Source organism: Mesoplodon mirus (assembly GCF_964341445.2).
Source record: "Mesoplodon mirus genome assembly, chromosome: 3".
Classification (NCBI taxonomy): domain Eukaryota; kingdom Metazoa; phylum Chordata; class Mammalia; order Artiodactyla; family Ziphiidae; genus Mesoplodon; species Mesoplodon mirus.
This window is the reverse complement of record NC_138978.1, coordinates 49404145-49416441: the sequence shown is the minus strand read 5'-3', so window position 1 is coordinate 49416441 and position 12297 is coordinate 49404145. Positions and strand designations below refer to the sequence as shown.

General features: G+C 54.9%; 1 protein-coding gene across 1 annotated transcript; it reads right to left on the bottom strand.

Annotated features, from left to right (window-relative positions):
* Window positions 1-1046: 1046 nt before the first annotated feature.
* BSND (barttin CLCNK type accessory subunit beta) lies at window positions 1047-9812 on the bottom strand (the record flags this gene model as incomplete). The annotated part of the gene is made up of 4 exons (XM_082615520.1): window positions 9550-9812; window positions 4443-4537; window positions 2329-2598; window positions 1047-1461 (listed from the first exon to the last, which is right to left on the bottom strand). Exons 1-4 carry the CDS (start codon window positions 9724-9726, stop codon window positions 1047-1049), a joined length of 957 nt encoding a protein of 318 aa, XP_082471646.1. The 5' UTR covers window positions 9727-9812.
* Between the last annotated feature and the right edge of the window lie 2485 nt (window positions 9813-12297).

The following is a 12297-nucleotide window of genomic DNA, read 5'->3' as shown; positions in this document are numbered from 1 at the left end:
ACTGGGAGCCCTTCGAGGGTGAGAGCTGTCATCAGTTTGTGTCTCTTTCCTCCTAAAGATCCCAGCTTAGCACCTGGCACACAGTAGATGCCCAGTAAATGCCACCTGAACCAAATTAGTTAAGTCAGGAGTCTGAGACTCAGGGAAGTGGGGGAGGCAACATTCCCTGCAAAAGGCTCATGGGTTCTGGTCACTTCTGTACATGCTCAGTGACCACCAGCTGGGCACAGGAGAGACCGAGGTGAGTAAAGCAAAGGTGCTCACCTTGAGCAGGCAGCCTTGCTCCATGATAAATGTGCAAGGCCTAGAGATGCCCCAGGGGTGGCACACGGGAGCCAGGACTGACTCGGCCCAGAAGCGGTGACATCAGGAAAAGCTTTCAGAAGAGGGATGTCTGTGCAGAGGTTTGAAGGATGAGCCTGAATTTGCCAGGCAGACAGGGGACAAAGGACATCCGGGCAGAGGAGACAGCTTAGCAAGGGCATGGGGCAGCAGGGTGAGCATGGGGTGGGGCCGACCAGGGAGAAAGCTGGGAGGTCAGCAGAGGTCACTCATGGAAGGTGTTGGATCCCAGAGCTACAGGAGCCACAGGAGGGATGTGGGCCGGGGACGTTAGCTCTGAGTGAAGACAAATCACGCCATCCCCCGGCTGGACTAAAAGACGCAACAGGAACAAGAACCCTGAGAGGCCTTCACAGAGGATCGGAGACACGGGGGTAGCACCCAGGAGGGCTCCTGTTCAGAGGTCAGCTCTGGGGAGAGGCAGAAAGGGCTCTTGAGGGCCCTGGCTGCTGCAGATCTTCTCAACTAATCATATTTTACCTTCAAAGCTTTACAAAAAGTATTAATAATCGGAACAGCAATGGCCCAATACTGTAATCATCTCCTCCCTGTGCATTTCTGTGCAGTTCTCAGAATGCTCTCGGGTCCACTGTCTCCTGTGAGCCTCCATCTAACCCCATTTTGCAGGTAGTGAAATTGAAGTCCTGTGTGGTCACAGCGGGTTAGCCCCGGAGCCAGGCTAAAACCCAGGGAGCAGTTCCATGTCAGCCCTGGGCGTCGGGCTCAAAGCCCAGTTCCTTGTCTGGAAGGGGGTCCCCAGGGCTGTCAGGAAGCCCGTAGTACAAGTCTTCCTCTTCCTGTTCCAGGTCCTCTGTACCTGCGTCCGAAGCCTCCTTTTCCTCCCGCTTTGTCCTTGGGGGTCTCTGCCAGGAGCTGGGCAGGGCTGCCACCTGTAGCTGCTTCTCTGGAGGCACATCCTCCAACGTTGGGGCATCAATGAGGGCAAAGTCATGGAAGCGGTCCAGCCGGCACCTGCAAGCCTGGGGTTCCGGGGGTGCAGGCTGGGGCTCCGCCCCCTCAGATGGTGCCAGGTTGAGGCTGCTGCCCTCACTGGAGCCCACGTCCAGGTCATCTTGGAAGGAAGCCAAGGGTGCAGGTCCCTGGGGACAGGTCGGGGAGCTGCAGGGGCAAAGGCGGAAAGGGCGAGGGGAGCTCTGAGTCAGACTTCCTGGGTCCAAATCCTACCCACTAGCTGCAAGGCCCGGGGTAGGTGAGTTCACCTGTCTGGGCCTCAGTTCCCTCCTCTGTAAAATGGGGGAAGTAATAGCATTCACTCCTATGTTTATCCCTGAGATTTACAACAGATAATGTATGCAAAGCACATTGCACAAGGCCTGGCACATAGTAGGTGCTCAAGAAATGGGCCTTTATTATGTTATCCAAACCAGGTCACTCCTCTGCCTCTCCAATCACTTGGAGGTCTCCTCTGGGTCCACGATCCCTGTCACACTGGGTGTCACCTTCTGTTCCCTTGTGTGCCTCCCCCATTGGACGAGGAGCTCCCACAGGGTAGGGGCTGTCAAGGGCTGGCAGGGAGTAGGTACCCAGTAATGCTGGTGGATGAGTGACTACGTGGATGAATGAGGAACCCAGTTCATGAACAGCTGGGGACAGGGTGGGGCGGGGAGTGACCTGACTGAGGTCACAGAGCACATCAGTGGCAGAGCCTGGATTTGAACTCAGGTCCTCTGGCTCCCTGCCCTGGCTCCGAATACTCATGGCGAGTATTCGGACAACTCTGAGGTAGGACAGATTATTCCCATGTGGGGAAACTGAGGCTCGGGAAGGTGAGGAACATCCGAAGGTTACACAGCAGAGGAGCTGGGATTTGAACTCAGGCCCATCTAAGCCGAGACCCAAGTGTCTGCTACCCCTGCTGCTTCTCAGGGTGTCCCCAACCTCTCTACTCCCCAGTGTCCCCAGCCACCTCTCAGTGGCCACACCCCTCCTCCTTCACCCCAGCGCCCCTGCACTCTGTGCACTCACCCGGGCCTGCCCGGACTTGGGTCTCTTTCTCCCTCGTCCTGGTCCGAGCCCCTGTGGATGACCACGGCGGCTTCCAACAAGGCCTGAGGGTCGCGAGGGCTACCTTCTCCTCCATCGCTGGCTCCTGGCTGTGGCCGTCCCGGCTTAGGAGCCAGGATGGGGTGGGGGTCTTCACTGTAGCCCATGACCTTCATCTGCATGTGGCTGAAGTCCGGCAGGCTCTGGTCGTAGGCGGCTTCCTCCCACAGCCTGACGTAGGGGGTCCGGGGACTGGGCGGGGGCACAGCAGACAGCGGGAGAGAGAACAGGCAGGTGGGCAAAGATTCGATCAACAGAGGTCAGTGCCATCCCCTGGCCCACCTGCTCCGCGCACCGGCTCTCCCCCGATTTCAGAGAAGCCTCTGCGGGTGGTTACTGTACCCAGTTCATTGATGAGGAGACTGAGGCCCAACAAGTTAAGCTGAGTGGCAGCGCTCAGACCCTCAGTCCAGTGTTCCTTTCACCCGCGTCTCCAAAGTTAACTCCAAGGCTGCGACTGTCAAATGAAGACCAGTCGCGTGGACTGAGCGTTTGCTGGGTTCTAGACGGTGGCCTGAAGCCTTTACATTTATCATCCCATTTATTCTGAACGACACCTTGAAGCAGAATGGTCATTCCCGCTTTTCAGATGAGGACAGAGCAACAGTAAGAACCAGCTACTGAGTGCTCCTTGCAGGCCGGGCTCTATCAGTTAGCTCATCTAACCCTCCCTGTAACTCTGGGAGATACTGGAGGAAGCTGAGGCACAGACACCTTAGCTGGCTTGCCCAGGTGGTGCAGACCTAGGGGGTGGTACTGGGGCTCCAAGCACCACTTTCTCCACTGCTCTCTACAGTCCAGGGCTGGGAGAAGCAGGGAGGAGCGCAGGCTCAGGGTGGCCTGAGCCCCAGCTCTGTTCTAGCAGCTCTCCCTGTGGGACCAGTCCTGAGGCTGGCCCCCACACCCACCCACCCACCCAGGTCTGGTCTGGTGTTGACTCCCTGTGAGGTTTGGGGCTTGTGATTGCACTTCTTGAGCCTCAGTTTCCACATCTGTGTAACGGGCCTGCCACCCCCCCCCCCCCCACTTCACAGGGTTTCTATGAGGACTGAAAGAAGAAATGGACACAAAATGCCTGACTTGCTCTCTGGTGCTTTGGAAGCACTTCCTACTAATGATGGCAAAGGCTTATAGAGGGCCCGGTATGCCCCAGGCTCTGTTCTTAGCACTTGGCTTATTAAAGTCCACCATCCATATCACAGGTTCCGCATCCGCAGAGTCAACCAACCATGGATCTAAAATATTTTTTTTTAAGTTCCAGTAAGTTCCAAATAGCAAAACTTGAATTTGCCACACACTGGCAACTACTTACATAGCATTTACACTGTATTTACAAATATTGACATAGCATTTACATTATATTAAATATTATTAGTAACCTAGAGATGATTTAAAGCATATGGGAGGATGTACATAGATTACAAGCAAATTCTAAGCCATTTTATATAAGGGGCTTGAGCATCTGCAGATTTTGGTGTACTTGGTGGGAGAGGGTGTCTGGAACTCATCCCCTACAGATACTGAGGGACAGCTGTATTATCTCACTTAGCCCTCCCTGAAGCCTAGGAGGAAGGTACTATTAGTATCCTTATTTCACAGATGGGGCAAAGAGAGGCAGGTTGCTTTCCCAAAGTCACCCAGCCAAAAAGTAGCAGGGCCCCAGGGCTGTGCCTTGGCCATCATCATGCCTCTTGTCTGCTACAGTAGTTGGAGTCACCGCTGCGTGGGATTTAGGGTCACACCTATTTTTGATTTCTGGTCTGCCTCTACTTTGCCACGAGACAGGACAAAAATCCCTGAGCCTCAGTTTCCTCATCTGTGAAATGGTAATAATAAAGCTCACCTCATAGAATTGAGAGGTCAAAACAATCCATGATTTCTGATAGTATGTTCTCAGTAAGTGGGAAGGCAAAGCCAGAGCCTGGGGCGGGGGGGAGACACCGCCCACCCCTCCGGGGGAAGACTGGCCTGAGGGGCTCACCACCCCTCCCCTCCCTCCACTGCCCCACCCCCGCCCCAGAGGGCCCGGCACCCACCTCTTCATCTCAGCAGTGAGCCCGTTTTCCAGCAGGCCCAGCGCCTTCGGTGACAGGATGCCTTGGAAGTCAGAGTCAGCGGGTACGAAGGTGATCTGCAGGGGAGAAGGCTTCTCTGCAGCTGCCCACACACATCCGTGGTCCCTGCTCCCCCAGAGCACGGGTCTAACTTCTCCACATACCCTAGGAGAGAGGCCTGACAAGGGAGGCCACTCCATTTGACAGGAGGGTGCCTGCTCAGGGCCCAGCACCTGTGGCCGGCTGGACCTCTGGGTTCTTCTCTCACTGGCTCTTCATTCACCCAGCACCCATGGAGCATCAGCTGTGTGCCAGGCACTCTTCTAGGCACTAGGGGGCAACCATGAGTGAATGAGATGAACACCCCTGCCCTGGGGGAGGTCATATCTTGTCATTGCCAGGGGTCCTCATCCAGTGCCCAGCACTTGCCCTACCAGGAGTAGGCCCTTCGTCCGCATCTGGTGAGTGAGTGGGAAGCAGTTCATGTGTTTCTTGGCACAGACAGAGGCTGCGGTGGGGAGCACAGAGAAGTGGATGGCTGAGGTTGTGCCTACACTACTGAACTGCTCACTTAAAAATGGTTAAGATGGTAAATTTTATGTATGTATATTTTACAATTTAAAAAAGTAGGACTAGGGCTTCCCTGGTGGCGCAGTGGTTGAGAGTCCGCCTGCCGATGCAGGGGACACGGGTTCATGCCCCAATCTGGGAAGATCCCACATGCCGCGGAGCGGCTGGGCCCGCGAGCCATGGCCGCTGAGCCTGCGCATCTGGAGCCTGTGCTCCGCAATGGGAGAGGCCACAGCAGTGAGAGGCCCGCGTACCGCAAAAAAACAAAAACAGAAACAGAAACAAAAAAATAAATAAATAAAAAAGTAGGACTAGTAATGCCTGTCTCCTGGATTCCATGAGATAACATATAAGGAGTCCCCCAGCACAGAGCCTGGCACACAGTAGCTGCTCAGTAAATCATAGTTTGATGCTACTGAAGATGAAGTTACCTGAGTTCTCTGAGTCTTGTTCCCCTCAGCTGAAAATTTGTTCAACAAATATTTGATGAGACCCTATTGTGTTATGTCAGGTTCATAAATAGCAACCTCTTTTCTCCCTTCCCATAGAGCACGGTGAGAGAAAGGCACTTGTCTGCACCAGGAAAGCACCCAGTCCTGCTGCGGAGAATGGAATGATAGATGGATGTGTTCTTAGAACTCCTGTGAGGGGTAAGCTTCCCCCAGATGTCTGGAAATGAGGGAGGGGCCTGGGTATATTCCACACCCAGTTAGTATATCCTGCACTTGCCAGCTGACTCTGTATTTCCTAGAAGCTGCCCCTTCCTCCAGTCATCCTCCTCCTCATCATCATCATAATCACCACCACCACCATCTCCATCAACATCATAATTATGTCATCACCGTCACCATCACCGTCACCATCATCACTCTACAGCATCATTATCATTGTCACTGTGAAAAGCCTGGAGGAGAAGGAAAGTCCTGAGAATCTTACAACACAAGTTCTTTTAAGAAAGGGTGACAGGCAGAGTTGATGCTGGGGAGGGGAGATCAGATCATAAAGACCCCAGAGCATCAGGCTAAGAAATTCAGCCTTTAATCCAGAAGCAATAGGAGCCCTGGAGGAGTTCTCAGCAGAATACATAGCCAGATTTGTGTTCAGGCAGAGTTTTGAGCAGTCCCCAAAGGGAGGGAACAGTGGGATGGAGGGAGACCCATGGAGAGGACCAATCCATCAACCACCAATCAGGGGCCTGGTCCTGGGCTCCAGCAGAGCAGGCAGGAGTGGGGAGAGGGCAACTTGTAGGCAGAATCAGAAGCCAGACAGGGAGAGGCCCTGCTTTCCCAGACAATCCTTCCCCTTCTCCCAGTTCCCCTGCCCCATCTCAGCTAATGGGCACAGCATCCCTGACAGTCCCACCTGCTAGATTTGCCCCGATTCCTCCTTCCCTCTCAAGCCTGAGGCCCAGCTGACCACCAAATCTGACCAAGTCTACTTCAGAAATTCAATAAAATAAGCTGGATGGAAGTACCAGGGCCAAGCCCAGCCACAGCAGGTACTATATGTTTGATGAACTGGAAATGTCTTCTCAGCTCCTACAGCCTTGGGTTCAAGTTCTGCCTTAGTCTAGGAGATGATCATCCTCCCTTGGACTGAAGAAGGAGCCTCCCCCACTCGTCTGGTTGCTCTTGAAACGTCCTCCTCCCAGATGTCAGCCTGATAGCTTCCTTGAACTGTAAAGCTGCTCACAGCCCTCCCTCATCCCATCCACTGAAGGGTCAGGTCCAAGTTCCTCAGCATGGCATCCAGGTCCCGTGGACCCGAGCCCCACTCCCTCTCCGCCTCACTTCGCTCCCCACACCCTCCGGCAGCCAGGCTGACCCACTTGCCTTGTTCTTTCACCTCATGTCTTTGCTCATGCTGTTCCTTCTGCCTGGAATTTCTTTCCCCATCTTTTCTGCCTGGTGAGCTTCTACTTAACCTACAAACCCCAGCTCATCTTCCCTGTGAAGCCCACTCCCTCCCCATCAGGCAGAAAATTGCCTCCTCCATGAGACCCCCAGGGCTCCAAAGACAGGGACAGCTTCATTCCCATGGGTACTGGCTACCCCTTCCCCCGTATCATAATCGGCTAATTCCATTCCCTTATGTTTATATTTTTTTCAATCCAGAAAATTCCCATTCGTCAGGCACTGAGGCAGGGGAGAATCCAGCAGGGAGGATGGGCACCAGCATTTGCTGAGGGCTCCGATGGCCCAGGCTCCAATGAGACAATGTGGGAGACTGGGACCCTCGTCTAGCACACCTCCCTGGTTTACGACACACTTCCCTCCCCTCCTTCAGTGTTCCAGCCCTAACAGCCTGCGTCCCTGAAACACACACCCACGTCTGTGCTCACACACCTGCACACACATCCAGAGACCCTCCCAAAGCCACAAACACCTGTCCTGAGAACGCTGCCTTCGCATTGGCTCCAGGCCAGGTGTGATGCCAGGTCCCCACCTACAAGCCCCCACTGGCTCCTCCACAGGCCCGGGCGAGCCTCTGCCAAGGCCACAGAAGTGGGACACAGGGAGGGGCATTTGAGTCAGGGCCTGGTGGGCACTGAAACCTGTGCCGTTTCTGACCCGCCATGCGACCTCCACAGCACATGAACACGTGAATCTATCAACAGTTACTCATTAATACCCAGCAATATTCTCTCCTCCCCGCCCCGCTCCCTCATCCCCACTGCCACCCGGTCACTCTGCCCACCGCCCACAGCCAGCCCTGTGAAGGGGGTGAGGGCAGGAAGGACACTCCCCCACCCCACCCCGGCCATCAGCTTTCTGTCCCCCAGGGCCCTCTTCTCCCGGTGACCTCTGCTCAGAACACTGAACAGAGAGAGGTGAGTTGACTGTAAACTGCTCAGTAAATGACCACAAACCAGCCGGGACCGCCTCAGTGCTGAATGAACGCGCTAACAGCCCGGGGCTTCCCACAGAGGAGACAGGACTGGGAGAGCCGAGCCCAGGCCCCCAGGATCCTCCTCCCTCCTCCCAAACCCCAGCACGGCCATCCAGGCAAGAGGCGAGGAGGTGTCTGAGCGTGTGAGGCTGCCTGGGGCCTGGAGCCCTGGGTGGCAGGACCAGCAAGGCCCTTAAGATGCACACTCTTTCCCACCCCCTCTTCCTGACTCACATATTCTACAAATGTGGAAACTGAGGCTCAGAGAGGGAAGGGGCTTGACCAAAGTCTCCCAGGTAGTTAGAGGCAGAGCCCAAGTTAGAATCCATGCTTCTTTCCTTGTCTCCCTGGGTCTATCTGACCAGCTGCTGTGACCTTGGAGAAGTCACTCAACCTCTCTGGGCACTGAAAGATTACAACTCCTGATATGCCCATTTCACAGGGTTGTTGAGAGGGTCACTAACAGTAAGGTTGGCAGCGCTTCACCTAAATATAACACTCTACGGTTTACAAAACTGCCCATCTCTTTTCTGATCTCCATAATAACTCTGTGAGGCTGGGAGAAATAGGAGCTCGGGGCCTCATTTTGCAGCTGAAAGAAACTGAGGCTCAGAAAGATAAAGGTCACACAGAGCGTTTGGAGCAGAGCTGGAACTAGACCTCAAGATTCCCAAACCCAGGGCTTCCCTGGTGGCGCAGTGGTTGAGAATCGCCTGCCAATGCAGGGGACACGGGTTCGAGCCCTGGTCTGGGAGGATCCCACATGCCGCGGAGCAGCTGGCCCCGTGAGCCACAATTACTGAGCCTGCGCGTCTGGAGCCTGTGCTCCGCAACGGGAGAGGCTGCGATGGTGAAAGGCCCGCGCACCGCGATGAGGAGTGGCCCCCACTTGCCGCAGCTGGAGAAAGCCCTCGTACAGAAACGAAGACGCAACATAGCCATAAATAAATAAATAATAAATAAATAAATTAAAAAAAAAAAAAAGATTCCCAAACCCATGCTCTTCCCATCACTAAGTCACTTATTAGGCTAGGAGTCCGTTAAAGCTTCAAAAGATAGAGCTGCCTAACCCATGCCATCAAGGTTACAGCTGACCCACCCAGAACACTCAGCAGCCCTGGGACACAGGAATCGCCCTCCCGAGGTGGAGGGTTATGCTTTAGGCGACACACATCTGAGCTCTGATCCCAACCCTGACATTTAGGAGCTGTGGGACCTCACTTTCTGAGCCTCAGCCTTCTCTAGTGTAAAATAGAACTTCAAAGGTACCAAAAAGTTCAGGATGAGGACTGAACTGCCCCAGGGATGCAGGCGTGCCTGGCAGGCAGCAAGCCCTCATAAACTCTGGTTTCAAGCACCTGGACTGTGTGGTGGGTTTTGCTGTGACTCCCCCATGGTGCCTAGTTCAGGGCTCCAGATCCAGGGGGCTCCTGATCAATCTCTATGATAAGGGATAGATGGATGGATGGATGGATGGATGTTCAGGAGAGTGGAGATAAGAAAAGAAGGGGTAAAGGGGAAAGGATTACAAGATGATTGAAGGATGGGGGATTGATGCCTGGAATAGAGGCACAGCCCCAGGCCCTCCTGGGCCCTGGCCCCCAGGCCACCTGTCCCCACGACCACCTACCTTGGGGTAGCACTGGCACATGCTCCAGATGACACCCCCGATCACCATGACACCGCCCACGGCGTAGAAGGTGCCGTAGACCTGGGGCCGGTCGTGGCTCATGAGGAATGTGCCGAGGGCCAGCAGGAAGAGCCCCAGCATGATGAAGCCGATGCGGAAGGTCTTCTCATCAGCCATCGCTGCCTGGCCAGGCCTGGCCTGTGTGCCACCCGTGGAGGGGCGCCAATGAACCAGCCAGCCTTCTGCACACACTCACACCGGAGGAGTGACGCTCCGGGATCGCTGCAGATCAGGGCTTCAGGTAAGAGGGAGGGAGGCTCCCTTCGGGTCCAGCTCAGCCCCTGGGAGCACCAGTTCTCCAGGCTGGAGGAGCTACGCTTGGGTGGCCACGTGCTCCCACCTTCACTCCCTCTCACCTTCCCTCTGGGCCCTCCGGAGTGTGTGGGAATCTGAGTGAGGGAGACACGAGGGAAGGAAGGGGAGGTTCCAGGGGCTGGGCCTCAGCCAAGGCTTTGACATCACCTCATTTGCCTGTTTGGGGCCAAGCTGGGCTGACAGGTGGCCCCGCACCATCCAGCCACGGGAAGCAGATACAGTGCTGCAGCCCAAATACATCAGAATGCCACTGGAGGATCCCACAGGGTCCCACAGGCTGGCATTTTAGAATCCTGAAGAATTCTAGACTATTCTAGGTCATGCGCCCATCTGGCCCCTATTTATTTGACCATAGCTGCACGCATGGCTCTGTTCTAAACATGTGACACATATTAACTCATTTAAGGAACCCCGTGAGGCAGGTATTACTATCCCTTCTTTACAAATGAAGATACGAACAAGTAACTTGCCCAAGGTCACGCAGCTAGAAAAGGCAGAGCAGCTGGGATTTGAACCCAGAGGCCGTGGGTCCACAGCATTGCCACTGGGTGATACTGCCTAACTGTAGCACAAGGGTTAAACGTGCAGACTCTGGTGGCTGGACAGTCTGCCTGGGCTTGGGTTCTGGTTCCTCTATTATGGCGCAGTGTGGTCTTGGTCAAGTTACCTCCTGTGCCTCAGTTTTCCTCCTCTCTACAATGGGGATAATAATAGCAACTCACAGGATTGGGTCTATCCCCAGGCCTGGTCTCCCTGAGTGCCTCTGTCCCTTCCCGTACTCTGTGCTCCAGCCAGGCCTGCTGGCTCTGAGCTGGCCATGGTGAGGCAATGCCCGTCTAGGGTGTGAATAGCCAACAGCAATTTCCTTGCCTCCTAACCTAGGAGGATGCCTTCATCCTAAGAATGACACTCTAATGGTGGAATTTCAGTCCTGTGGACAGGATGATGGTAAAAATCAGATTCTCTTACAGGATTATAGGAAAATGAGGGTCAACAGTATCTCTAAAAGAAAATGTTAACATGTTGTTTGTATGGTAATGAATTGCTGCTGCAGGATAAAAGGCTTTCATTTGGCATCCTGACTTCATAGGTTTGGGGATTTTCCTGTTTGTGATCGTCACCCTCTCCCTCCTCCCCAAAACAAGCTGTGCTGGTTCCCGACATCACACCTGTGCTCACGTGATACCCTCTGGCATCGCTGCCCACAGCGCCTTGGGGTTTCATTGTGAAGCTGTTTCTCCTTCACCAGCCCTCAGACCCAGCATTTACAGTTTGCGGAGCCGGTCCCCTGTAGCAGAGCTTGGGGGACCCTCCCAGTGAGAGGCTGCTGAGCGGTCAGAGAAGGGCGGAGAGGCACCAGGTGACATCCATGTTTGTTTCCCGGGGTGACCTTGGCCTGGTGGCTCCGCTCTGGGCTTGAGTCTTGTCATCAGTGATTGAAGGTGGTATTAGGCCACCTCCCAGGGGTTGTGGAGGGAATGACATGATGGAGGGAAAAATGCTTTGTAATCTGGGATTATTTATAGGGCAGGACCGTCCAGGGAAATACTATTATAATCATCTTATACAGGCTCAGAGAAGGGAGGCTACGTGCCCCTCCCAGAAAAGGAGAGCGGGGCCCAGAGGGGCCCCAGCCTGCCTGTCTGGTCCTGAAGCCCCGGCCCACGGAGGGATTGGATCTGCGGGGTCGCGGTCCAGCAGGAGCCTCTCGCGCCCCCTGGTGGCCATCGTAGCACGCGCTTGGCGAGGTGCTTTCACACCCCCGTAGGTCATGCCTGAAACCCGCAGCCCCGTGAGGGGCGCAGGGAAGAGGTTATCGTGCTATTTCACAGGCGAGGAAACCGAGCCCGGGGAGATTTCCCCAAAGATCTCCTCAAACTGAATCGGGGGCTGAGCGGTGACCGGGATCCACACAGTCCCAGCCCCATGGTGGATGGATCGGATCTGGTCCTCAGGGCTTCCTGAGAGTCCTCCGGGTCACCCGAGCACTCTCCGTGTCTCCCCATCTTTTCTTTCCTCACCACGACCCGGCCTCCTTTCCACCTTTTCTCTCCTTAAAAGAGGGGGGTAGGGGGGAAGTGGCAACGAGTAAGAAGCTCTGGGACAAGTAGGTGCTCGGTAAAATGGGTCTAGTCTAACCTCTTCCACAGAGCCGCGGTGAGGGTTAAGCGGGGACATGTGAGTACCGGGCATTGGAAGTATTGGGTTGTCCGCGGTTCCCGCTCACATCGCACCTGCCTCTGACTTCTGCTTCCTTCCCTGCAAAGCGGGGTGAGGAGGAGGAGCGGTTGCGGAGTCTGCCATCTTCCAGCAGAGGACGCGACAACCACGGTTTTCTTCCGGTCTGCAGAATTCGGGGTCCTCGCAAGATCC